Source organism: Gekko japonicus, unplaced genomic scaffold, assembly GCF_001447785.1.
Source record: "Gekko japonicus isolate JY-2015 unplaced genomic scaffold, Gekko_japonicus_V1.1 scaffold2053, whole genome shotgun sequence".
Classification (NCBI taxonomy): domain Eukaryota; kingdom Metazoa; phylum Chordata; class Lepidosauria; order Squamata; family Gekkonidae; genus Gekko; species Gekko japonicus.
Window position 1 is genome coordinate 46162 of NW_015162012.1, and position 23481 is coordinate 69642.

At 48.6% G+C, this 23481-nt stretch overlaps 1 protein-coding gene across 1 annotated transcript in view; it reads right to left on the reverse strand.

The window, feature by feature from the left end:
• LOC107105496 (chromosome unknown open reading frame, human C7orf72) overlaps positions 1-23481 on the reverse strand; it is a 38340-nt gene that overhangs the window by 12309 nt on the left and 2550 nt on the right. The window contains exons 2-7 of the mRNA XM_015405479.1: positions 22301-22398; positions 19986-20059; positions 16959-17094; positions 12125-12192; positions 9010-9051; positions 7385-7492 (exon numbers count right to left, since the gene is read on the reverse strand). Of these exons, the coding sequence (XP_015260965.1) occupies positions 7385-7492; positions 9010-9051; positions 12125-12192; positions 16959-17094; positions 19986-20059; positions 22301-22398 (526 nt within the window). The remainder of the gene's footprint in view (positions 1-7384; positions 7493-9009; positions 9052-12124; positions 12193-16958; positions 17095-19985; positions 20060-22300; positions 22399-23481) is intronic.

A 23481-nucleotide genomic window follows, 5' to 3' on the forward strand; every position in this document is an offset into this window, starting at 1 on the left:
CTCCGCCTTAGAGTTAAGCCGCCCCGGGGGGGGGGGGGAGACAGTGTGACAGACACGGCAGGAGCGAAAAGGGCCTGATGGAGATCCAAAGGCACACAGGTTGGGAGACACCATTTTGTTCCCTCTCGTGTTAACATTGTAAGCTCTTAAAAGGGATGTGCGGGCCATTCTGGTGACGGAGGGAGAGGAATGAACAGCAGCATCTCGTTTGGCTGAGTTCTGCTCTCTGGACAATCTTCACCTATCGGAGTAGATGACTTGAGTGCCGCTATTCTCCTCCACCAATGTACAGTGTACAATGGATATGTTTCAGGCCGCACTCTCTGCGCATGAGATGACAACGGGGTCCACGGAGGCCTGGCTGTCCCGCCACGAGAACTGGACGTGTGCCCTAAATGGCCCCGCTAAGTCCAACTTGGTAGCGGATGTGTGTCCCGCAGCCGATGTCATTGTGGCGGGGGTCCCTGGAAGGCAGGCTGTCGGGAAGATGCTTCCGCACTTGCTAAATAATGCCGTTTCAGTCCACAGAGAGCCAGTTTGGTGTAGTGGTTAAGTGCGTGGACTCTAATCTGGGAGAACCGGGTTTGACACAAGACCAGGGTGTATCGTGATAAGGTCCCACTGCACACACACAAAACGTAGGGCTGCCAGGTCCCGGTTGGGAAGCACTGGGAGATCTTGGGGGAGGAGCCCGGGGAGGGCGGGGCTTGGGGAGGGCTTCATGGGGGTACGATGCCATAGAGCCCGCCTTCCCAAACAGCCATTTTCTCCAGGATAACTGATCTCTGTCGGCTGGAGACCGGTTGTGATCCCGGGAGATCTCCAGCCACCTCCTGGAGTTTGGTAACCCTGACAAACAGGCCACTGTGCCTTGAAACGGCTTTGCCTCTGGTCTGCTCGGCTGGTCATGTTACCAACTCCAGGTCGGGAAATCCCTGGGCATTTGGAGGTGGAAATCCCTGGGCATTTGGAGGTCAAGCTTGGGGCGGGTGGGGTTTGGGGAGGGGAGGGGCCTCTTTTTCTCCAGTGGGACGGATCTCTGGTCTGAGGAGGGTCAGGTAAGGCCTGTCGCCTGGCCTGGCTGCCCTGCTCACTCCTGAGGGCCCTCGTGCGCCTAAACCGATGTGTCACATGTCCCTGTGCCCCAGGCTACTGCCGCCAGGTCTAGGGATGCCCGCTTCCAGGTGGGACCTGGAATTGCAGCTCACCTCCAGGCTGCAGAGATCAGTTCCCCTGGAGGAAATGGCTGCTTTGGAGGGTGGACTCTGTGGCATGGTACCCCACCAAGGCCCCTGTCCTCCCCAGGCTCCACCCCCCAAATCTCCAGGAGTTTCTCCCACCCTGAATCTGGCAACCCTATGCCCCCATCGCCCACTGGTGGTCAGGGGGGAGCTGGCAACCCTCGGCGTGCCCCGTGGCCATGTTACCCACCAGCTATCTACAAAGTGGGTCTCCTCTGGAAATCCGTGGAAATCAGTCTACTTACGAAGGGAACGGAAGGAGAACCCGATTTTCAGGTTCCAGAAGGGACGCTGTGTCAGAGAGTGAGCCTCAGCATGTCTGAGGTAAAGGTAAAGGTTCCCTTGCTCTAAAGCCAGTCGAATCCGACTCTAGGGTTGCGGGGCTCATCTCCGTTTCAAAGCCGAAGAGCCAGCGCTGTCCGAAGACGTTTCCGTGGTCATGTGGCCGGCGTGACTAAACACCAAGGCGCACGGAACGCTGTTACCTTCCCACCAAAGTGGTACCTATTTATCTACTTGCAATTTCTTGCTTTCGAACTGCTAGGTTGGCAGGAGCTGGAACTAGAGACGGGAGCTCACTCCATCATGCGGCAACTCGGGTCTCGAACTGCCGAACTACCGACCCTTCTGGTCTGCAGTTCAGCGTCCTAACCACTTGAGCCACCGCAGCATGTCTACTCAGGCGTAAGTTCCATTTTATTAGTGGGTCTTCCTCCCAGGAAAGTGTTCTTCGTCTGTTACAGCAAAAAATGCGCGACTCTCGGCAGCGCTTTGTAGACTAACATAATCTCAAGACACTTTGACTATTTATTATCCCTCGTCTATTTTATTTATTTATTTGAGGCCACAAGCAAGAGGGCCATCAGAGTTGCCGTTACTCAGCTTGAAACGGTACTTTTCTCCCTGAAGACATATATACCTTTGGGACAGTTCCTGGGGACTATGGCCTGGAATCCAGCGGTGGTCCTGCTGTGGTCTGCAAATGTGCTACCTTTGAAGGGCCTTTTCCAAACTGCCTAAAGAAGAGCTCTAACTACCAAACTCCTTTCCCAGGCAGGGCGGATGTGAAGGCAAGGCTGAAGAAGAAAAAGCTTTAGCATGTCCAGAGGACATCTAGTGGCCAAATATCATAACTACATGTAAATGTACAGGTGTATCGCTTGAGGGGGGGGGGGAACATTTTAGAAAACCCAATTCCAAGTCTTTCTGTGTTGTCAACTTGCTATCTCTTCAGACACTGATAGATCTTTCTTTCTGAAATATATGCCTGCCAACTGTGTAGTTGACTGGACAGGCACTCTTAAACTTTCAGTTGAAAAAAGGAGGTGGTCTAACAGAGGAATTCCTGAACTGTGTGCCTTAAAAGCACATCTAAGTCTTTGTTTTTATGTTGTTTTTACCATATTGGTTTTAATGTTGTAAGTCACCACAATACCCTTTGTGCGAGCGGTGACTAAAAAAAAAATCTAATAAATAAGTTTTATTAAAAAAATAAAATAGACTGGGGATATTGAGATTTCAGAGTATCCATGGGCATAAGAGGCTGGCTGCTGCATCTCTGCATGATGAGACCTCCCTCTGGATTCTTCTCCTGACAATCAGGAAGAAGAAGAAGAAGAAGAAGAAGAAGAAGAAGAAGAAGAAGAAGAAGAAGAAGAAGAAGAAGAAGAAGAAGAAGAAGAAGAAGAAGAAGAAGAGGAGGAGGAGGAGGAGGAGGAGGAAGAGTAGTAGTAGTAGTAGTAGTAGTAGTAGTTGATTTTATATCCCGCCCTTCACTACCCGAAGAAGTCTTGGAATGGCTTACAATCACCTTCCCTTCCTCTCCCCACAACAGACACCCTGTGAGGTAGGTGGGGCTGAGAGAGCTCTGAGAGAACTGCCCTTGAGAGAACTGCCCTTGAGAGAACAGCTGTGAGACAACTTGTGACTGACCCAAGGTCATCCAGCTGGCTGCATGTGGAGGAGTGGGGAATCAAACCCGCTTCTCCAGATTAGAGTCCGCCACTCTTAACCACGACACCAAAATGTTAGGCCCCGAACACTGACTCACGCAGAAAGCCATTTGATTGAGAGTGGGCCGTGCTTCTTCTAACGAACTCAACAAGAAAAATGTGCCAGCTGGAACTGCAAGGATGCTTCCAAGATCCACAGGGGTGGGGACAGTGTGTTTGGGAAACCCCAGTCCAAACATCCAAAGAAATCAGTAAAATGGAATCCTTGCCCTGACTCGGATGGCCCAGGCGAGCCCGATCTCCAGGCTCGACGAAGTCCAGGCTCACTCCACAGAGGCAGGCAATGGCAAACCACCTCTGAACGTCTCTGGCCTTGAAAACCCTACAGGCTCGCCATAAATCGGCTGCGACTTGAAGGCACTTCCCATCCTCACCGGTGAAACCCTTCCATCTATTTAAATGGGTACCAAGCTGCAATCGCTCCAGCGGCGTTATGAGAGTACAATGAATATTTTGCATATTTAGCAAATGGAAAACTGCACAGCCCTCAGAAGCCAGTTTGGTGTACTGGTTAGGAGCGCAGACTCTAATCTGGGGGAACTGGGTGTGAATCCCCACTCCTCCACTTGCAGCTGCTGGTGTGACCTTGGGTTAGTCAAAAGTTCTCTCAGAGCTATTGTCTCACGAGCAGTTCTCGAAAGAGCTCTCTCAGCCCCACCTACCTCACAGGGTGTCTGTGGTGGGGAGGGGAAGGGAAAGGAGATTGTAAAACGCTCTGAGACTCCTTCAGGTAGTGAAGGGCAGGGTATAAATCCAATCTCCTCCTCCTCCACAATAAACTTGTGATATAGGTCTCTAGCAGTGCGATCTTAAGCAGGCCTATTCAGAATCCTATGTAGGTCTATTCAGTGGAGCGTACTCCTTTGAGGCTCAGCGGAAGAGCACCTGCTTGGCATGAAGAAGGCCCCAGGTTCAATCCCCAGCATCTCCAGCTAAAAAGGACCAGGTATCCGATGATCTGAAAGACCTCAGCCTGAGACCCTGAACAGACACTGCCAGTCAGAGTAGACAATACTTATGTTGATGATGAAGAAGAAGGGGTTGGATTTATACCCCGCCCTTCACTACCCAAAGGAGTCTCAGAGCGGCTTACAATCTCCTTTCCCTTCCCCTCCCCACAACAGACACCCTGTGAGGTAAAAGAAGAAGAGATTGGATTTATACCCCGCCCTTCACTACCCAAAGGAGTCTCAGAGCGGCTTACAATCTCCTTTCCCTTCTCCTCCCCACAACAGACACCTTGTGAGGTAAAAGAAGAAGAAGAAGAGATTGGATTTATACCCCGCCCTTCACTACCCAAAGGAGTCTCAGAGCGGCTTACAATCTCCTTTCCCTTCCCCTCCCCACAACAGGCACCCTGTGAGGTCGGTGGGGCTGAGAACGGCTCGTGAGAGAACAGTCCTGAGAGAACTTGAAACTGACCCAAGGTCACCCCAGCAGCTGCATGTGGAGGCGTGGGGAACCCTAACCACTACACGAAACTGATGGACCAATGGTCTGATTCCGTATGAGGCAACTTTATGTGTTGACACATACTCTCAGAAAAGAGGTTTGCGCTGGAGCGGTCTGAAAGGCTGAGGAATGGGAGTTCTACCCAGCAAAAGGTTAAGGGCACCTAAAAGCTGAAGTGTACAGTCTTCTGGCAAATCCCACCATGGAAACTATTGCAGGATAGAACCCTTCCAAACTGCTGAAAGAGGAAGGGCCGTGGCTCGGCGGCAGAGCATCAGCTTGGCATGCAGAAGGCCCCAGGTTCAATCCCCGTCCTCTCCAGTTGAAAAGGACCAAGTAGTCGGTTACACGAAAGACCTTTTTCCGGAGGAGAGAGGAGAGAGAGAGGAGAGATTGGATTTATACCCCGCCCTTCACTACCCAAAGGTGTCTCAGAGCACTTTACAAACTCCTTTCCCTCCCCCTCCCCACAACAGACACCCTGTGAGGTAGGTGGGGCTGAGAGAGCTCTTGACAGAAACTGCTCTTTTTCAAGGACAGCTCTGACAGAACTACGGCTTGCCCAAGGTCATCCAGCCAGGTGCAAGTGGAGGAGTGGGGAATCAAACCCGGTTCTCCCAGATTAGAGACCGCACGCTTAACCACTACACCAAACTGGGGACCCTGGAGATCCCCTGCTGAGTCTGAGTAGACATTACTGACTCTGATGGACCAGGGGTCTGATTCGGTATAAGGCAGCTCCGTGCGTGTGTGTGTGTGTGTACATGAGGCTGGGGAAAGCCCTGCGCATTTGAAGGATCCCCCCGTATCAAACACCTGTGCACAGAAAATGAGCATGTGATTGTGAAGCACTCCGGCTTTGTCAGTGACATGCTTGTTTTCTATGGGCAAGGTGTTTCGTACATCAGGGGGGATCCGAACGGAAGTCTCCCTTGCCCAGACTGTAGAGGTCCGGCTCTCAGTCCCACTACGATTAAAGCGCACAATTCAGTGTCCCTCAATCAACTTCCAAGGAAACAAAACTAGCAGAATCTGAACTTCTCCTAGGCTACCCAGGGAGTTAACAGCTGCGTGGGGATTCCCTCTCTTTCTCGGAAGAAGATTTGGTCCCGCGTGTCTACGGACGACATTTTGATCTCGCCACTGCTCTGAGAAGCTCAGGACTTTACCAACTTTTGTGACCATTCCACCGTGGCCGACTGGGATTTCAATGTGATATCGTACCGCCTTCAAATACTCCCTACTAGCACTTTATGATTATGTTAACTGCATATGATCATTCATGACGTTTAATTTATGTTTTTAATGTATTTTAACTTTTTAAAATTTATTTTTTATTGTTTCGACGATATATACTCCAATAGCACAAACAACTTACATCATATCAAATTCTAGAGTCCATTAGTTACATTTTTCTTCTAACCATTTATACACTTTCAACCATCTTTTTTGGAAAATCTTTTCATCCTTTCCTTGTAGTAATGTATTAAGCTTATCCATTTCTGCTACATCTAACAGCTTCTTCATTATTTCTTCCCTTAGAGGTAGTTTTTCTAATTTCCAGTATTTTGCTACTAATATTCTGGCTGAAGTAAGAATATACGTCACTAAATAAATATCATTTTGCTCCAAATCATTCAGGATTATATTTAACAAAAAGATTTCTGGTAGTAGATTTAGATCGATGTTCATTATTTCTGTAATTAATTTTTTAACATTTTGCCAAAACTTGTGTATTTTTGCACACCTCCACCACATGTGGAAGAATGTTCCTATGTTGTTTTTACATTTCCAACAGTTTCTTGTTTTATAACATTTGGCTATTTTGGTGTTTGGCGCCTTGGTGTTTAGTCATGCCGGCCACATGACCACGGAAACGTCTTCGGACAGTGCTGGCTCTTCGGCTTTGAAACGGAGATGAACACCGCAACCCTAGAGTCGGATTCAACTGGCTTTCAAGGAAGGGAACCTTTACCTTAAAGTGTATCTTAGGATCCTCATCACCACATTTAAAAACACAAAGCATCTGAGGCTGAAAGTTCAGGATGGCAAGCTGGAAGAGGAGTCACAAAAGATGCCTTAGGATCCTCCAAGATGGGGCACTCGAAAAGGATATGAAAGGAGGTGCTAATTCGAACTCAAGGGCAAGGACAAAGACGGTCGAAAGATGGAATATTTAAAAATCTGCCCCGGCAAACCTGAGAAGGAATGTGGCCTCTGGCCGTTTCTGAACTCTACTTCTAATCCATGTTCGCCGCAGTGTCCTCAAAGCAATTCTGCACTAAAATCTCATTCAACCTTCTTTTTAATCCAGGGTCCCCCCCCCCAAAAAAATTCTGCACTAAAATCAAGTTCAACCTTCTTCTCATTCCGTGGTTTTCCCCCCATTCTGCATTACGTTACCCTCCCTTCGGTGGTCAGCCCGGTTCCAGCCTGCTGTTGCCCCGGGTTATTTGGATGCTGTTTTGCCCGTGGACCTAAATGGCCTCGATTCGTACACGGAGAAAATCCAGAGTGGCTGGCAAATGCGGAAGGGACCTCTGAGAACCACCACACCACACTGGACGTCTCTCTCACGGGTATACCACCTGGTGATACGTCATGGAGACCCCTGTATTCTCAATGGGGAGAACTCCAGCACCAGCGATGAACTCAGCGACGACAAAGAGGTCTACTTACTAAGACGATTTCACGTAGCGAGGCTTTGCGATCCTCACTCGGCCACGGATGATCAAGTCAGCGTCAGCGTCGTCGACGTCCTCAAAATTCTCGGCACCGATGTGGCCTCTGCGTGGAAGGGGAGGGGGGGGGACACATGGCAGGGATGCATTATTGATCGCGCAGCTGGCCGAGGCTGCTGAAGGCAGCTCCAGACTTTGCGTTATTTATTAAAAAGGGGCACGAGAAGGTACACGGAGACGGAGTGCGCAACGTGTCCCGAAATGAACAGGGAGCCAGGCAGCCCTCGCGGAGGAACAGAGCCGGAAACACTGCACGGCATATGTTAGGGACGGTTAGGAAAGGGACTGAGGATAACACAGCCGACATTGGGATGCCCCTATACAGATCCATGCTGCAGCCTCCTTTGGAATACTATGTACAGCTCTGGTCCCCGTATTTCCAAAAGGGACATGGCAGAGCCGGGGAAAGTACATAGGAGGGACAACCAAGATGATTAGGGGGTTGGAGCACCCTTCCCTAGGAGGAAAGGCTGAAGAGTCCGGGACTTTTCAGTTGAGGAAAGAGGCGACTAAGGAGGGACGTGATAGAGGTTTATAAAATTATCCGTGGGGTGGAGAGAGCTGGCACAGGGAAAATTTTTCGCCCACTCCCAAAATACTAGAACTCGAGGGCATCCATTGAAGTTGATGGGCAGTAGGTTCAAGATGGACAAAAGGAAACACTACTTTACACAGAGAGTGATGCAAAACGTGGAATTCGCTGCACAAGACGAGAACTCGTGGGCACTCCATTAAATTGCTGAGCAGTCGGGTTATAAAACAGATAAAAGGAAGTCCTTCTTCACCCAAAGAGTGATTAACACATGGAATCCACTGCCACAGGAGGTGGTGGTGGCTGCAAGCATGGGCGGCTTCAAGAGGGAATTAGATAAGCATATGGAGCAGAGGTCCATCAGTGGCTATTAGCCACAAGGTATAGATAGGGACTCTCAGTCTGGGGCAAGGGATGCTCTGTATTCTTGGTGCTGGGGGGGGTCAACAGTGGGAGGGCTTCTAGTGTCCTGGCCCCACTGGTGGACCTCCTGATGGCACCTGGTATTTTTGGCCACCGTGTGACAGAGTGTTGGACTGGATGGGCCATTGGCCTGATCCAACATTGGTCAGCTCTCGTGTGCAGTCACACTTCTTCAGATCTGATTAAGTGTGCATGCACACTTCGAAGAAGCTTATATCCAGGACAAAACTTTGTGTGTCTTAAAGGTGCCACTGGACTCAAACTTTGTTCTACTGCTTCAGACCAACATGGCTACCCCACCTGAATCCATCTCCTCTAACGGCCAACATTCCCTATTTTCTGGAGAAGCTGGTCTTTTGACCATCTGATTGTCCATCCGTTTCGTTGGAGTTCAAGTAACGACTCTCCATCCACTCTTCCTACACCAGTCATGACTTTTTTTTAAAAAAACCTCTACCGTGTACCCCTCCCCCACCTTCGTAGTCTTGTCTTCAAAGCTCCAAATCTGCAGACCCTTTCGCCTCGGGGGGGGGGGGGGCTTTTCAGCCCTCTGATACCCTTTTCCGGATGGTTCCCAATTAGGAGATACATAACGACCTTTTACTTACGTATAAAAAGGGATCTGCTCTGTTCGAGAACTCGGGCTGACACTGTTAAGAGAGGAAGCACACATTAGATTAGAGGGGACCATTCTGTGCAAATATAAAATGGCGGGCTGGTACGAAGTGCACACTTTAATCCCGGAACAGGGAGAATGCCCCTGTATAAATCAATGGCGCGACCTCATTTGGAGTACTGTGTACAGTTCTGGTCACCACACCTCGAAAAGGATATTAAAGCATTGGGAGAAGTGCAGAAAAGGGCAACTAGGATGATAAAAGGGTTGGAGCACTTTCCCTATGAAGACAGGTTAAAACGCTGGGGGCTCTTTAGCTTGGAGAAAACGACAGCTGAGGGGTGACATGATGCAAGGTTTACAGGATTATGCATGGGATAGAGTAGGTCGAGAAAGAAGTACTTTTCTCCCTTTCTCACAATACAAGAACTTGTGGGCACTCTGAGCAGTCGGGTTAGAACAGATAAAAGGAAGTCCTTCTTCACCCAAAGAGTGATTAACACATGGAATTCACTGCCACAGGAGGTGGTGGTAGCTACAAGCATGGACGGCTTCAAGAGGGAATTGGATAAACATATGGAGCACAAGGTATAGATAGGAACTCTTGGTCTGGGGTCAGTGATGCACTGTATTCTTGGTGCTTGGGGGTGTGTGGCAAAAGTGGGAGGGCTTCTAGTGTCCTGGCCCCACTGATGGACCTCCTGATGGCACCTGGTATTTTTGGCCACTGTGTGACAGAGTGTTGGACTAGATGGGCCATTGCCCTGATCCAACATTGGCTTCTCTTATGTTCTTATGTAGAATGGAAAGAATCCCAAATGGTGGAGCGGGACATAAGTCAGAGGTCTGCTATGGATCTGGTATGGCGGTCTCACTTGAATTTGCTGAGCTCACCTACAGTACACTTCCTGCAGGGTAACGCCACAGGGAAGCTAGACCCTTGTCCAGAAACATCGCCTTCCTGGTCCAGGTGAGGCCGGGGTCTTCCCAGACTGCAGAGACCCCAAGGCAGGCAGGCAGGTGACCCTAAGCAAGGGTCATGGCATTTGAATGCAGACTTCTTGTCCTGGCAAGCCAAAGAAGCCCTGCACAGAGAGGGACATAGGGTGCCCCTCTTGGGAGGGGGTCTGTTGTACTGATAGGTGCCCTAGCTTGGGAAGAAGAAGGGGTGGAATAGGGGGGACACTGGGGAGATGATAACCTTTGGGAGACTGGGTGGTGTGGTGGTGGTGGTGGTGGAGAGTTACTAAAATTGCATCCTGCAGCATCCTTTCCGGCTGTGTAACAGGAAGGGCATCACCACAGTGCAGGATACTCTAGGATTTCCCCAAAACTCAATGGTAAAAGCCATAGAGTTTCGGGGGGAATCCCAGAGTGTCCTGCAACACGGTGGCATAATTTCTGGTTACACAGTTGGAAGTGACATCACAGCACTGCGGGATGCCGCCACCCCCCATTTCCCCCCTGCTGCCTTATCGAGCGATATCGACAGAATCACGGGAGTGAAAACAGCAAAGCAAAACAAGAAACCGTGATGGTATCGAGCAGTAGCAGGGACCAAGGCAGAGGGCGGGAGGCTGCCTGCCAAAGCGGGAAACCTGGTCACCCTAACCCGGGCAATACTCGAAAGCAAAATGCTGGAGAGCCGGACGCAGCCGTATCAGACAGGCATTAGAATCCTTTATTGGGTTCAAGCGGCTGCAGAGTCGTGATCAGTCACCAGTGCAAATGGAGCATCTCACAAGTAATACCTGGGCATCATAACGGCCCACTGAACGGCTACTTAAGTGCATCTAGTATGGGCTTCCCTTCCTCCTCTCTGCTCTTCCAGTGCTCCTGCAGGACCACAGGTCCCTTCCAATACAGCCCAGGGCTATGACAAGGGAGAAGCTGGCTGGAGAGCCCCGGTGGATGACCCTTGGTAGCACCCAGCACCGTCTCCTTCTTGAACAAAGAGTTCGCGACACCGCTTCTGATGGAAACAGGTTCCAGTCCCGCATCCTATTACATTGTCTGCCCCTGCCATCGAACCTCCTGTGGTTGCTTAAGAGCCAGACTGAACCCAAGCGAAATAAATGGGAGAGTACCGGGTTCTGTTGACTCAGACAGTAAATCGCTTCCACCCCACCAGACTTGGAGACTCTTGGAAACAGAGCCCGCTGTGCACAATCAGGCATTGTGCCTGCAACTGAACTTTAGCATTGGCTCAGGCGGTGTGTTTTGAAATCCAGATGTCCCCAAGGATGCGATCACACGCACAATTAGACCCACCGTAGGCACGAATGCCGGGCGGATTTAAAGGGTGCCATCAGACAACGACATCTGGGAAGCGCCCTGCAGCCGCTGGCAACCCGTTTTGCTCCGCCGCAGAAGGGGAGTTAGAGGACACCGGGGAAGATCCGGTAGAAAACGAGTCGCGATGGGCCATGGACGGACTTTCCCCTGTCTGATTGCTCCAGTGCGCTCTCATGGCATCGGCATGGTCTGATCAGGCCATTCTGACTCCGTGCCGTTGTTCCCCCCCCCTCTCAGTATGCAGTATCATCGCAAATGTCATAGGGAGCCCTCAGTGCGGAGGTGTGATTCACTGATTCCTCGTTTAAGCACATCAGAAACAAACGGCAAAACCGCCCAAAACCGATTCAGTTGTGTCTGATCGCGCAGTGGTGGGCTGTGCTCGCAGCTTCCAAGGACTGTGTGATCACGCAACTGCGGGTCAAATTCCTCCGGAGGAAATAGCCTCACTCCCCCCTCCCCCTGTTTTTTTCTGGTGCATGATGTGACTACAACCAAATGGTATCTTTTTGTTGTTGTTCAGTTGCACAGTCGGGTGCAACTCTTCGCGACCCCATGGACCAGATCACGCCAGGCCTTCCGCTCTTCTGCCGTCCTCTGAAGTTTGCTCAACTTCATGTTCGTTGCATCTATGACACTGTCTAACCATCTCATCCTTTATCTTTTAGGGAATACTTTTTGTTTGTCAAACAAAATGTATTGAAAATACATAGGGGGGGGGAATCTTGTTATGTGAACCTTTAAAAAGAAACCAGAGTGTTGTGTTTTGTTTTGTTCTAAAATAACAAAATATAGCAATGAGTTAGACTCACAAATTAATTGGCGTGGGTGGTACAGTGAAGGATCTTGTTTGAAATCTGTCCCAGAGCCCTCCGACAACCTAGAATAGGGATGATAAAGCTTTTTACAGGCAATCGGTTGGGTGCGAGGCTATCGCTATAATTATTGCTGCTGCGGTTAACTGATTCCTTAATACTTTTCAGTACACAAAAGCACTTTGCAGTCGATCATGAAATGCAGTCCTAGGTAGGGTTGCCAAGTCCAGGTAGGGACATTCCTGGAGATGTGGGGGTAAAGCCTGAGGACTGGAAGGATGCTTTGTATTTTTGGGGCTGGGGGGGGCAACAGAGGGAGGGCTTGTGGAGTCCTGGGCCCTGCTGGTGGACCTCCTGATGGCGCCTGAGTTTTGGCCACTGTGTGACACAGTAGACTAGATGGGCCATTGGCCTGATCCAACATGGCTTCTCTTATGTCTGGAGCAGTGATGCTCTGTTGGACTGGTTGGGCCACTGGCTCGATCCAACATGGCTTCTCTTATGTCTGGAGCAGTGATGCTCTGTTGGACTGGTTGGGCCACTGGCTTGATCCAACATGGCTTCTCTTATGTCTGGAGCAGTGATGCTCTGTTGGACTGGTTGGGCCACTGGCTTGATCCAAAATGGCTTCTCTTATGTCTGGAGCAGTGATGCTCTGTTGGACTGGTTGGGCCACTGGCTTGATCCAAAATGGCTTCTCTTATGTCTGGAGCAGTGATGCTCTGTTGGACTGGTTGGGCCACTGGCTTGATCCAAAATGGCTTCTCTTATGTCTGGAGCAGTGATGCTCTGTTGGACTGGTTGGGCCACTGGCTTGATCCAAAATGGCTTCTCTTATGTCTGGAGCAGTGATGCTCTGTTGGACTGGTTGGGCCACTGGCTTGATCCAAAATGGCTTCTCTTATGTCTGGAGCAGTGATGCTCTGTTGGACTGGTTGGGCCACTGGCTTGATCCAAAATGGCTTCTCTTATGTCTGGAGCAGTGATGCTCTGTTGGACTGGTTGGGCCACTGGCTTGATCCAAAATGGCTTCTCTTATGTCTGGAGCAGTGATGCTCTGTTGGACTGGTTGGGCCACTGGCTTGATCCGTAGACTAGATGGGCCATTGGCCTGATCCAACATGGCTTCTCTTATGTCTGGAGCAGTGATGCTCTGTTGGACTGGTTGGGCCACTGGCTCGATCCAACATGGCTTCTCTTATGTCTGGAGCAGTGATGCTCTGTTGGACTGGTTGGGCCACTGGCTCGATCCAACATTGCTTCTCTTATGTTTGGAGCAGTGATGCTCTGTTGGACTGGTTGGGGCACTGGCTTGATCCAACATGGCTTCTCTTATGTGCTTACATTCTTAAGCGTTTGGGGAGGGGAGGGACCTCAGCGGGGTATAATACCATAGAGTCCACCCTCCAACGCAGTCATTTTCTCCATGGGAACTGATCTCAATACTCTGGAGATCAGCTGTAATTCCAGGAGATCTCCAGACCCCATCTGGAGGCTGGCAACCATAATCCTCGGTGGAAAACCAGGAGGTTTCTTGAGCCTAACGGAAGAGTCAAATTATCATGTCAGGCTTATTCTGTGAAGCAACAAGTCAACACGGGTACATCTGATGAAGAGGGTGTCAGCTAAGCTGCCATGAGTTGGGAGAGGCTTTCTAATTGCTTTGCATTCCTTCCCATGTGCTTAATTGCTTCACAGCTGCAACGCTTATCTGTAAAGAGTTACTGGAGGAGATTGTGGTGTCTACCTTCTGTGGGAGCTTCTGCTTTCCCAGCTTCGCTATCGTTAGAGGCTCTTGCCATCTCCCACGTGCGGGAGTCCACCTAATTGGGTATTGCTAGGGGGGGCGCATACGAATGCCCTATATCCTATTATGCGCATAGATCACTCGCCATTCCTAACAGTGTTCATGTTACTGCATCTATGGCTTTTCAATAAAAGTAAAACCTTCCCGGAAGCGTGCACTTCGTTGTTTTGCTGTGGGTCCTGACAGAGGGGAGAGGGTGACAGCTATCCTAACTTCACCTGTGCTTTTTCAGATCCTTTTGTGAGGGACTGAGCAGGGCGAAGAGAGAAGGAATGGGGGGAGGGACCTTGTTCTAGAACTACGATTACCTCATTTCTCATGGGACAAGGTGGCCCACTAGCTGCGCAGGTGGGAAAAATTCAGGAGATGCGGCTCCTCTCGCCAAAGTGCCGCCACGATACCTTCCCTTTTATGCTAATCATCAAGAGCACGACAGTGGAATGCTACACAGGATTAGCAACTTTATATGGGGCTCATACAACTTTTTTTCCTCTGGGCTATAGGGTTGCCAACCTCCAGGTGAGAGAAGCCAAAAATGAGAGCTCATGGGAGGAAGTAGAAATCCAACAACAACATCCGTGACACAAAATTATGAAGAGTCAATAAAGATATGTTGCAAAATCATTTACTGCACTAGTTCTGTAGAAAATCCTCTTATTGCTCACACGCTAAAGAATGCTGCGCAATGTAAACAATTTGTTTCACAATATTTGCTTTATCTGAGCATGTAGCAGTCACAATTCTTATTGATTACTACTCATCAACCCTTGAAGGAAACATTCCATGTTGACTCTCTAATAACAATTCCTTCAAGAGTTGATAAGTAGTAATGGATCAGAATTGTGATTGCTACGCAAATTGTTTACATTGCGCAGCATTCGTTAGCGTGTGAGCGATAAGAGAAGCTTATTTTCTACAGAATTACTACAGTAAATGATTTTGCAACATATCCTTATTGACTCTTTGTTATTTTGGTCATGGATGTTGTTGGATTTCAACCTCCAGGGGGTGGCTGGACATCTCCTGCTATTACAATTGTTCTCCAGGCAAGATAGATTAGTTCACCTGGAGAAAATGGCCACTTTGGAAGGTGGACTCTAGGGCATTATACCTCACTGAAGTCCCTCCCCTCCCTAAGCACCATCCTCCTCAGGCTCCACCCCCAAATCTCCAGGTATTTCCCAACCTGGACCTGGCAACCCTACTTGGCTAAGCATGTATCATTTTAATAAGTAGCTGGAACAGATGGGTCATTGAAGTGTGTGGTATTAAGGGTGGGACATAAAACAACAATAAGTAGGAATTCTTATTGTACTGTGCGACATACATGACTGCCTTATCAGGCCATTGATCTACCTAACCTAGGTTTGCCATCTCTGTGCCTGGCAATCCCGAGAGCTTTTTGGGACAGGGCCCAAGGAGGAGGAAGCACTGTAGATAAAAAGGTAAAGGTTCCCTTGCTCGAAAGCCAGTCGAATCCGACTCTAGGGTTGCGGTGCTCATCTCCGTTTCAAAGCCGAAGAGCCAGCGCTGTCCGAAGACGTTTCCGTGGTCATGTGGCCGGCATGACTAAACACCAGGGCGCACGGAACGCTGTTACCTTCCCACCAAAGCGGTACCTATTTATCAACTTGCAATTTCTTGCTTTCGAACTGCTAGGTTGGCAGGAGCCGGAACTAGAGATGGGAGCTCACTCCATCATGCGGTAGCTCGGGTCTCGAACTGCTGAACTACTGACCTTCCACAGCCTGCAGTTCAGCATCTTAACCACTTGAGCCACCGCAGCTCCATGCTGTGACATAAAACAACACAAGCGACCACACAGTAAAGGCAAATTACAAGAAAGGAACTGTGTAGGAGGGACGCTAAGGTAGCGAAGGCTAAATAAAGAACAAAATTTGCAATTCAAAATATATTGTAACAAATTCAGGAAGTATCACATTCAGCACAATGCAACAGGTAAGTATAGTCAGGTAAATACGGTATAACAAGCAAACAAGGCAAATGCAACAATTCAGCAGATAAGTTCAGCTGCTAAATTCAGTAATTCAACACGTAAGTTCAGTACAGGTAATGAAGTTTTGAATATCCAAAGCCTTCGTGACTGAACTTACCTGTACTGAACTTACCTGTTGAATTACTGAATTTACCTGCTGAATTGTTGAACTGAACTTATCTGCTGAATTGTTACACATGCTGTGACATCCCATAAATGAAGTCACAGCTCTTGCAATGCTCTAGCTATCTCCTCCCCCCCATCTCTATGGTAAAGATCACAGAGATCTGGGACAATTCCTATTTGGATATTTGGTTAACATGGCAGAGTTTGCCCGGTCATAGACGCATGATACTGAGTGCAGTAAATAAATCTCCCAAGAAGTATATTGCAAAAAAGGCACACCGACATTTATTCAAGTAGATCCAGTTCACATTCAGGTTGCAGTCCAAAGGTGAGAGAGAAGCCTAATCTACAGAGTACTTTCCCTATCACAAATGGCCACTTTGTCCGACATCATGCATGTGAGAGGATGAGGGCACTGTCTCTACAGGAGAGACCTGCAAAGACATGTGTCTCCATGGAAGGCAATGTGAGAGGAGGGAGAAGACAAAGTAAGACAGAGAGGAGTCCAGAGGGAAGCTCCCCGGTTAAGACAAATGAGAGGAATCCCATTCAAGGAGAGAATACCTATATAGCCTTAGAGTGATGTAGCGCCCCCCCAGTGTCCAGGAATGCTTAGAGCATCATGAATACTGTGATGTTGCACCCCCCCCCCTATTTTGTTGCTCAATTGATCAGGAGCAGGAGATGGTAGGCAGGGACAGGAGTTTGGTTGCTGTGGGCAGGCAAAGGGTAAACCCAATCTACCCCTGTGTTGTCTATCCAGACTGGCAACGGGACTTTCAGGCCTGCGACTTGTGGTATGTTTAACTCAGATGCTGAGGACTGAGGCGAAGCCCGCCCTCTACTATTCAGTGGTGGCATTACAAATTAAACAAAGAGGTTTGAGCTCAAAGTTCACTGACCTGGCTTGCTTCGGGCGCTCGTTCGTATCGTTTCAGGGTGCAGCGCTGGGAAACACAGTCCGTCATTGCTTCTATAGTTGAATCTAGCGGGGGTTTAGGTAGTAACATCCTGTCCCAGGGGACTTCTTCATATCCGCTATTCCATTAATTTAAAAAAATAAAAGAGAGAAAGAGATTTAATCAGGGCTTTTTTTGTAGAAAAAGGCCCAGCAGGAACTCATTAGCATAATAGGCCACACCCAACAGCAGAAACACATTAGCATATTAGGCCACACCCCTGACAACACAACTCCTTAGCATACTAGGCCACACCCCACATGTTACCAGAACCACACCCACCTTTTGCTTCTTATTCTGTTTACTTTGTTGTCAAAACCCTGGGCTTTTTTTTTTGTAGCAGGAACTTCTTTGCATGTTAGGCCACACACCCCTAATGTAGCCAATCCTAATGAGTGTCTGCTGTTAGGTGTGGCCTATTATGCTAATGAGATCCTGCTGGGCGTGGCCAACTCAGGAGCCAGCCGGAACGCCGTTCCTGTGCATTCCTGCCCAAAAATAGCCCTGGATTTAATGGTGATGAACATAGATGGGGCACAGAGAAATTTGGCCAGATCTGGCCAGCTTTTAAAGTGAACCTTGCCTAACTCTCCTCTCTCCTACGGCCCCCCTCCCTCATGCTTTTTGCATCTGTAGGTCCCATGATTCTCAGCGTATAGGGCTGCCAGGTCTCACCGCCTCACCAGCAGAGAGTGGGGGGAGTTTCCCGAAAGCGGGGAGCAGGGCGACATCACCATGTGCGATGTCCCCGGTGTGATGACATCACTTCTGTGTGATGTCATCACACCAGGGGCCAGTAGAATCACAGACAAATCTATAGTCAAAACATGCTAAGTGAATGTAATAATAACTATACAGGAACCAAAGCCAATAAGTTTAATAAACTCATATATATTATTGTAGAATCACAAATGTTGTAAAGAGCAATTATCAAAAAGCGGGTGGTAACTAACTCAAACCCACAACAAGTCACAGCCAATGCTCCTTCTAAGGTGTGCAGTCTTGTGAGCAAAAATTCTACTTTGTGAGTTACTGGCATTCAAGTTGTGAGCAAGTGATTTGGCTGCTGCTTAAATTAGTTTGCTCTGGAGCCCTCCTTCCTGAGCTTAAGACAAAAATGTTTGAGCCGGAGGCTAAAAACCTGTGAGCTGGCTCACACTAATTCAGCTTAGAGGGAACACTGGTCACAGCACGTCTCTAAAGCAGCAACTTCCTTCATTAACAAAACAAGCACACAAAAGAAAAGCATTGCTTATATAAATTTCACAGGTCCTTGAAGTCCAAACATCTGTATATTGTGGCTTGTAAAAAACAAGATCCGTTCCAAGTGGAAACTACGCAGTTCCGTATAGTCAGCGTTTCGGACCTGTTCCTTCATCAGGTAAATCAGTTCAGTCTTCATTGACATACAGTAAATATACATGTACAAACGAGGTCCCAATCAAAATATTTCAATGAAGACTTATCAATGAAGACTTATCTGATTGACCTGGTGGCAAGCAGGAGCCCACAAAATCGGGAGATTCCCTGCTCCCACCTGGGCGCTAGCAACCCTATCAGTGTAGCCTTTTTTTAGTTGGCCAAAGAGGACCCCTCCTTCCTTTCTTCCCAGCAGAAAACATGGTTGGATCCAACCCTATTTCTACAGCAGTCCAATAAATTACACAGCATTTTAGATTGTGCTCAGGGAAGCCAGGCTTTTGGTATCTTCCATCAAGCCATCTGAGAAAATACAGACCATCTACCCATCTGTGTCTATGGTTTTCCTGCTAAGATACAGCCTTATGCAACTTCCTGTAAAAATCTGGCCGTGGCTGAAGAAGTCTCTGGAGTTCTGGGAAGGGGTGAGGACAGGGTTGTCAGGTCTTACCTGGCTGCCGGCGGGGGGGTTCTTCTTCCTCTTTGGGACATGATGTCACCCAGAAGTGATGTCATCGCACAGGGCATGTTGTGGGCGGGTCCTCTATTGTTTTTCCTTGAATGATAGAGTGTCCTCCTGCAACGTGCTCTGCTTGATGACGTGATCTCCAGGTGACATCATCGTGCCGGGGACATTGGCCCGAATGCAGCACTTTGGGGGCGGGGTTCCCCCTGCCGGCGGGGTCCTAAAAGTGGGCAAACCCCCGCCCCCCTCCAGGGGAATGGCAAGCCTAGTTGGGGAACATCCTTAGAGAAAGTTAAAAACAAAGCCAAAAACCTTCACACCCTGCAGTCCAATCCAAAGCCTTTTATGGGCATATAAATAAAGATACAGTAATCTAAGTACAGAATCATACAGAGTCAAATTAAAATTGCTGAATAACATCACAGAGTATCATAATAAAAAAACCCCTAATTCATCATATCATTTATCAGGCCGTAGGGCCATGGCACCGCAGAGAAACTTTGCTGCTATTTCAGTTATTTCTGTATCTGAGTTATCGAGCAAGAAAAGGAGCTTAAAATCATCAGGGGTCTCTAAAAAATGGCCTAATATGGGGTATAAAAGATCCCAACGGGATGCCAAATAGAGAGGGCGCTGGAAGAGGACGTGGGCAACAGTTGACACCCTGCAGTGCTGATTAATACTAGCAACAATCAACGTACATAGCAAGTACTCGTGTTAGCCATCCCCTCGTAACTAGGAAAATGGTGAGCTGCATCATTTAGGCTTAGCCTCAGTCATACTGGGATTTATTTATTGACTTCATTTATAACCCACTTTACTCCCCAAGGGGGACTCAAAACCAACGACATCCTTCTCCCTCTCTTCCGTTTTATCCTCACAACAACCCTTGGAGGCAGTTTAGGCTGAGAGTGTGTAACTGGCCCAAGGTCACCCAGCGAGCTTCCATGGCAGACTGGAGATTTGAACCCTGGTCTCCAGATCTCTCTACTGTGCACGATGCCACCTGCCAGTGGAACTGACTATCCAAAGGAGACCCGGCGGGTTGTGGAAACGGAGTTTTAAAACCTTTGCTACCCACAGACCTTTGTGTCGCTGAGGTATACATGTACTTCCGGGCTTTCTCATCCGGGCAGGCTTCAGAGGACCGGTCACCAGACTGCAGGAGAAAACACACCAGAAGGAGCAACGCAGAGGGAAATGCAACAAGTAGCACTAAGTAGGATCACTTCCTCCAAACCAACTTGGAAAGTGGGATTTAGCCCACAAAAGGCAACGCTACAATCAGTTTGTTGGGCCTTTAAAGTGCCTTCCTGTTTTTCCAAAAGCTGTTTCATTCTGCTGTGGCACCTGCTTTCTTTGCCTTCTATTCGGCTCTGTATAAAAAGCTCACCGTCTGCATCAGGACAGAGGGAGAGTGCGTGGGAGAGGAGGGAGGAGCGGCCTCCCGGGGGCGCTGGCAGGACGCTGCACTGCGCTGCGCTGTGGGGAGGAAACGGCACCTGCTGCTGTTCCAGAAAGTAAAGGGGGGTGACCTGGTGGGGGGGAGGTGGGGGGGCAGGAAAGACGGAACAAGCTGGGTAAAAAACACAAAACACCCAGCGGTTTCCAGGCAGGGCATTCTGGGGACCGCCCCAAGAAATAACAAATGATTCAAGGGTGGGTGTTCTTCCACCCCCCCCCCAAAAAAAATACGATTGCAGAAAAATGTTCCCTGGCTGCTTTTAAACGCAGATGACTGGATTTTCAGCTAACTGGTTTCCTTTGTGACAATCTGTGTATGTCCTTAGAAAAGGGGCGGGGAGAATTCGGCTCCAGTTGTGTGCTTATTGCTCACAGCGGCTTGAGGGCGACGAGGAGCAATTAAACCACCTTAAAACCAAATCCAAATAACTCAGTGGGACCCCGTAGTGACCTCGGAGTCACCACTAAATGGCAATAAAATGATGCAGACAGTCGATGCTGGGATGAAACGGTAGGAGAGCGGATGCGGCATGAAATGCAGACAGAAATTTGTGAGACGATGTGAGATTGTTGGCACGGCGGCGGGAAAGACCAATGCGGATCGGACCATTGTGTGCCTAATACATTATTACTGCTGCCCAGCCTTGAGCGATTGCATAAGATTGCACTGAAAGAAAAGATTTTCTATCTCCATGCGAAGACCAGCTCCACCTGGAAAACGCTGATGTTTGTGTGAGGAGTGGCAGCAAGGCACAGGAGCTGGGACAGGAAAAAAGGTGGCAACCGTGCACATGTAGAAAGTGTTTCTCCAGGCCTGTATACACGTTATACTGAATGCGTGTACATGTGTTTGGGAGAAACAGCCGACACGTTCTCTTTACAAATAAAACCAGGGACCATTACCTGGGTAAATGCAAAGTTTAAGCAGCATGTTCAATCGCACACTTGTTAAATGTTACTATAGAATGATTCGATGCATGTACAAAGAAAAAAATATGTACACAGTATATACTGGCTCTTCCATCATCTATTCACTGTAACAGATGTACAAGGCTTCAATGCTGCCAATAATGGATGAATGAATTCAGTGCTATTTTGAGCCTTATACTATCAGTGTAATTGCTCTTGCAAGCCTATCAGCAGTAAAACACCGTGCATTTAGATTTCAGTGAACTGTTTGGATTTAGGTGCATGTGCAAAACTTGCGGGAACAAATATATGGTGTTGTGTCCACAGAGAGTCACTAGGAAGCCAGCGCCTTAGTCCAAGCTTGGTCCTGAAGAACAAAGGGACCAAGGATCCTAGGAACACCAATAGGATCCCTAGGGGGAAATTCAAACCCACCAGGTTGGGGACCCAATAAATACAGGACCTCGCAGGCTAGTTGTTGTTGTTTGTACATGTGCTGATAAACTGAGCTGATCACTGTGCTGAGTCACTGAGCCTTCCTGCAACGAACCCAGTACACAACATATGGAAAAAATTAAAAATTCTTCAGGGCTTGAAATGCCTGAGACCTCTCTGCCCCCCCCCCCCAAATCGATTAGAAATTGCTTACATTTAAAATACCATAAGTATTGCAAGTAGAAAAACAAAGGCATATAATATCATTAAGTTAATTGCATTGTACTTTAGGGGAAAGGTCTTTATCCATCCTGCTATTAATCTGTCCCTACCAGGAGTAAAAGATAGCGGCTGCAACTACCAGGAGGGGTTACGATGGATAGCAGCAGCTATTCTCTGGGACAAGCCTTATTTTTCAGTATGAACATTAGACAGGATCTCACTAATTCATGACTTTGCATCGGCAACATTGCCTTTTCTCTCCCAAAGACCACCGTAGTCCTCATGACTGGATTTATGCAACAACATTGACCCAAACTTCTGTGCCAGGTTTGTGCAATTGGCAAAATCGAGTAGCTGTGAACAAAATTACCTTCGTGTCCGACTCCACATTAAATATAAAGGTGTAAGGTGAGAAACATTCTTTGGCTGGAGGTGGAGCAGGCGTGACTTTTACTGGATTGATCCATTCTGAAAGAAAGCATTGAACTGTTTTGTGCCAGGCAGCCTGCGTCAAGACTTAGGTTTCTTCTTAAGCAGGGAACTTCTCAACTGTAAACAAAAGGGATTTTGCAATTTGTAGTGGTGGCAGTGGACACGGTGATGAAACTCCGAGGGGCTGAGTTGGGTGAGATGCCATGGAATATTCACAAACATTCTATTGGCCAGGGGACGATATAAGCAACATAACGTTTGCAATTAGCTCATGCAACTTGAAGTGAAGATCAGGTGGCTGGGGGGGAAAAAAACCTCTCACACAAAATCCAGAGGCAGGAGGCGCCTTGAAGGCAAGATAAACAGGCCGAGGAGTATAAGGCTGGATCAGAAAGAGGTCCTAAGAAGTAGAGAAGTGAAGAGGCAGGGAATTGAAGAGGGCAGAGTGGATGGAAAATTGGTCAACGAGAAACTGAAAGAAGGGAGAATAAGGAGGCCTGAAAAAGAGATGGGCAGGGAAAACAGGGTTGAAGAAAGGGGGACTAATGAAAGAGAGAGAAAGCTGAGGGAAAACAAGGACAAAAGATGAATGTCTACGGCTGTGATCTTACGCACAATTATAAGAACATAAGAACATAAGAGATGCCAATGTTGGATCAGGCCAAAGGCCCATCCAGTCCAACGCTCTGTATCACACAGTGGCCAGAAATACCAGGTGCCATCAAGAGGTCCACCAGTGGGGCCAGGACATTAGAAGCCCTCCCACTGTTGACCCCCCCAAGCACCAAGATGACAGAGCATCACTTGCCCCAGAGTCCCTATCTATACCTTGTGGCTAATAGCCACTGATGGACCTCTGCTCCATATCTATATATCTAATAGTGAAGTGGCCCCCTCTGTGCGGATATCTAAATCCGCACTTCGGGGGCACTTGGGGGGCAGGGAGAGGTTTGTGCACACATGGGGCGGTCCCCACGTGTGCAAAAAATCCTAAATGTTGGGAAAAAATCGGGGGGATGTTTAAATCCCCCCGAAACTCACAGAGCGTCCCCTGCGCATGCGCAGGGAATGCTCTGCGAATGCCGCCGCCGCTTGGGAGGGAAGCGGCGAGCGGCGAGC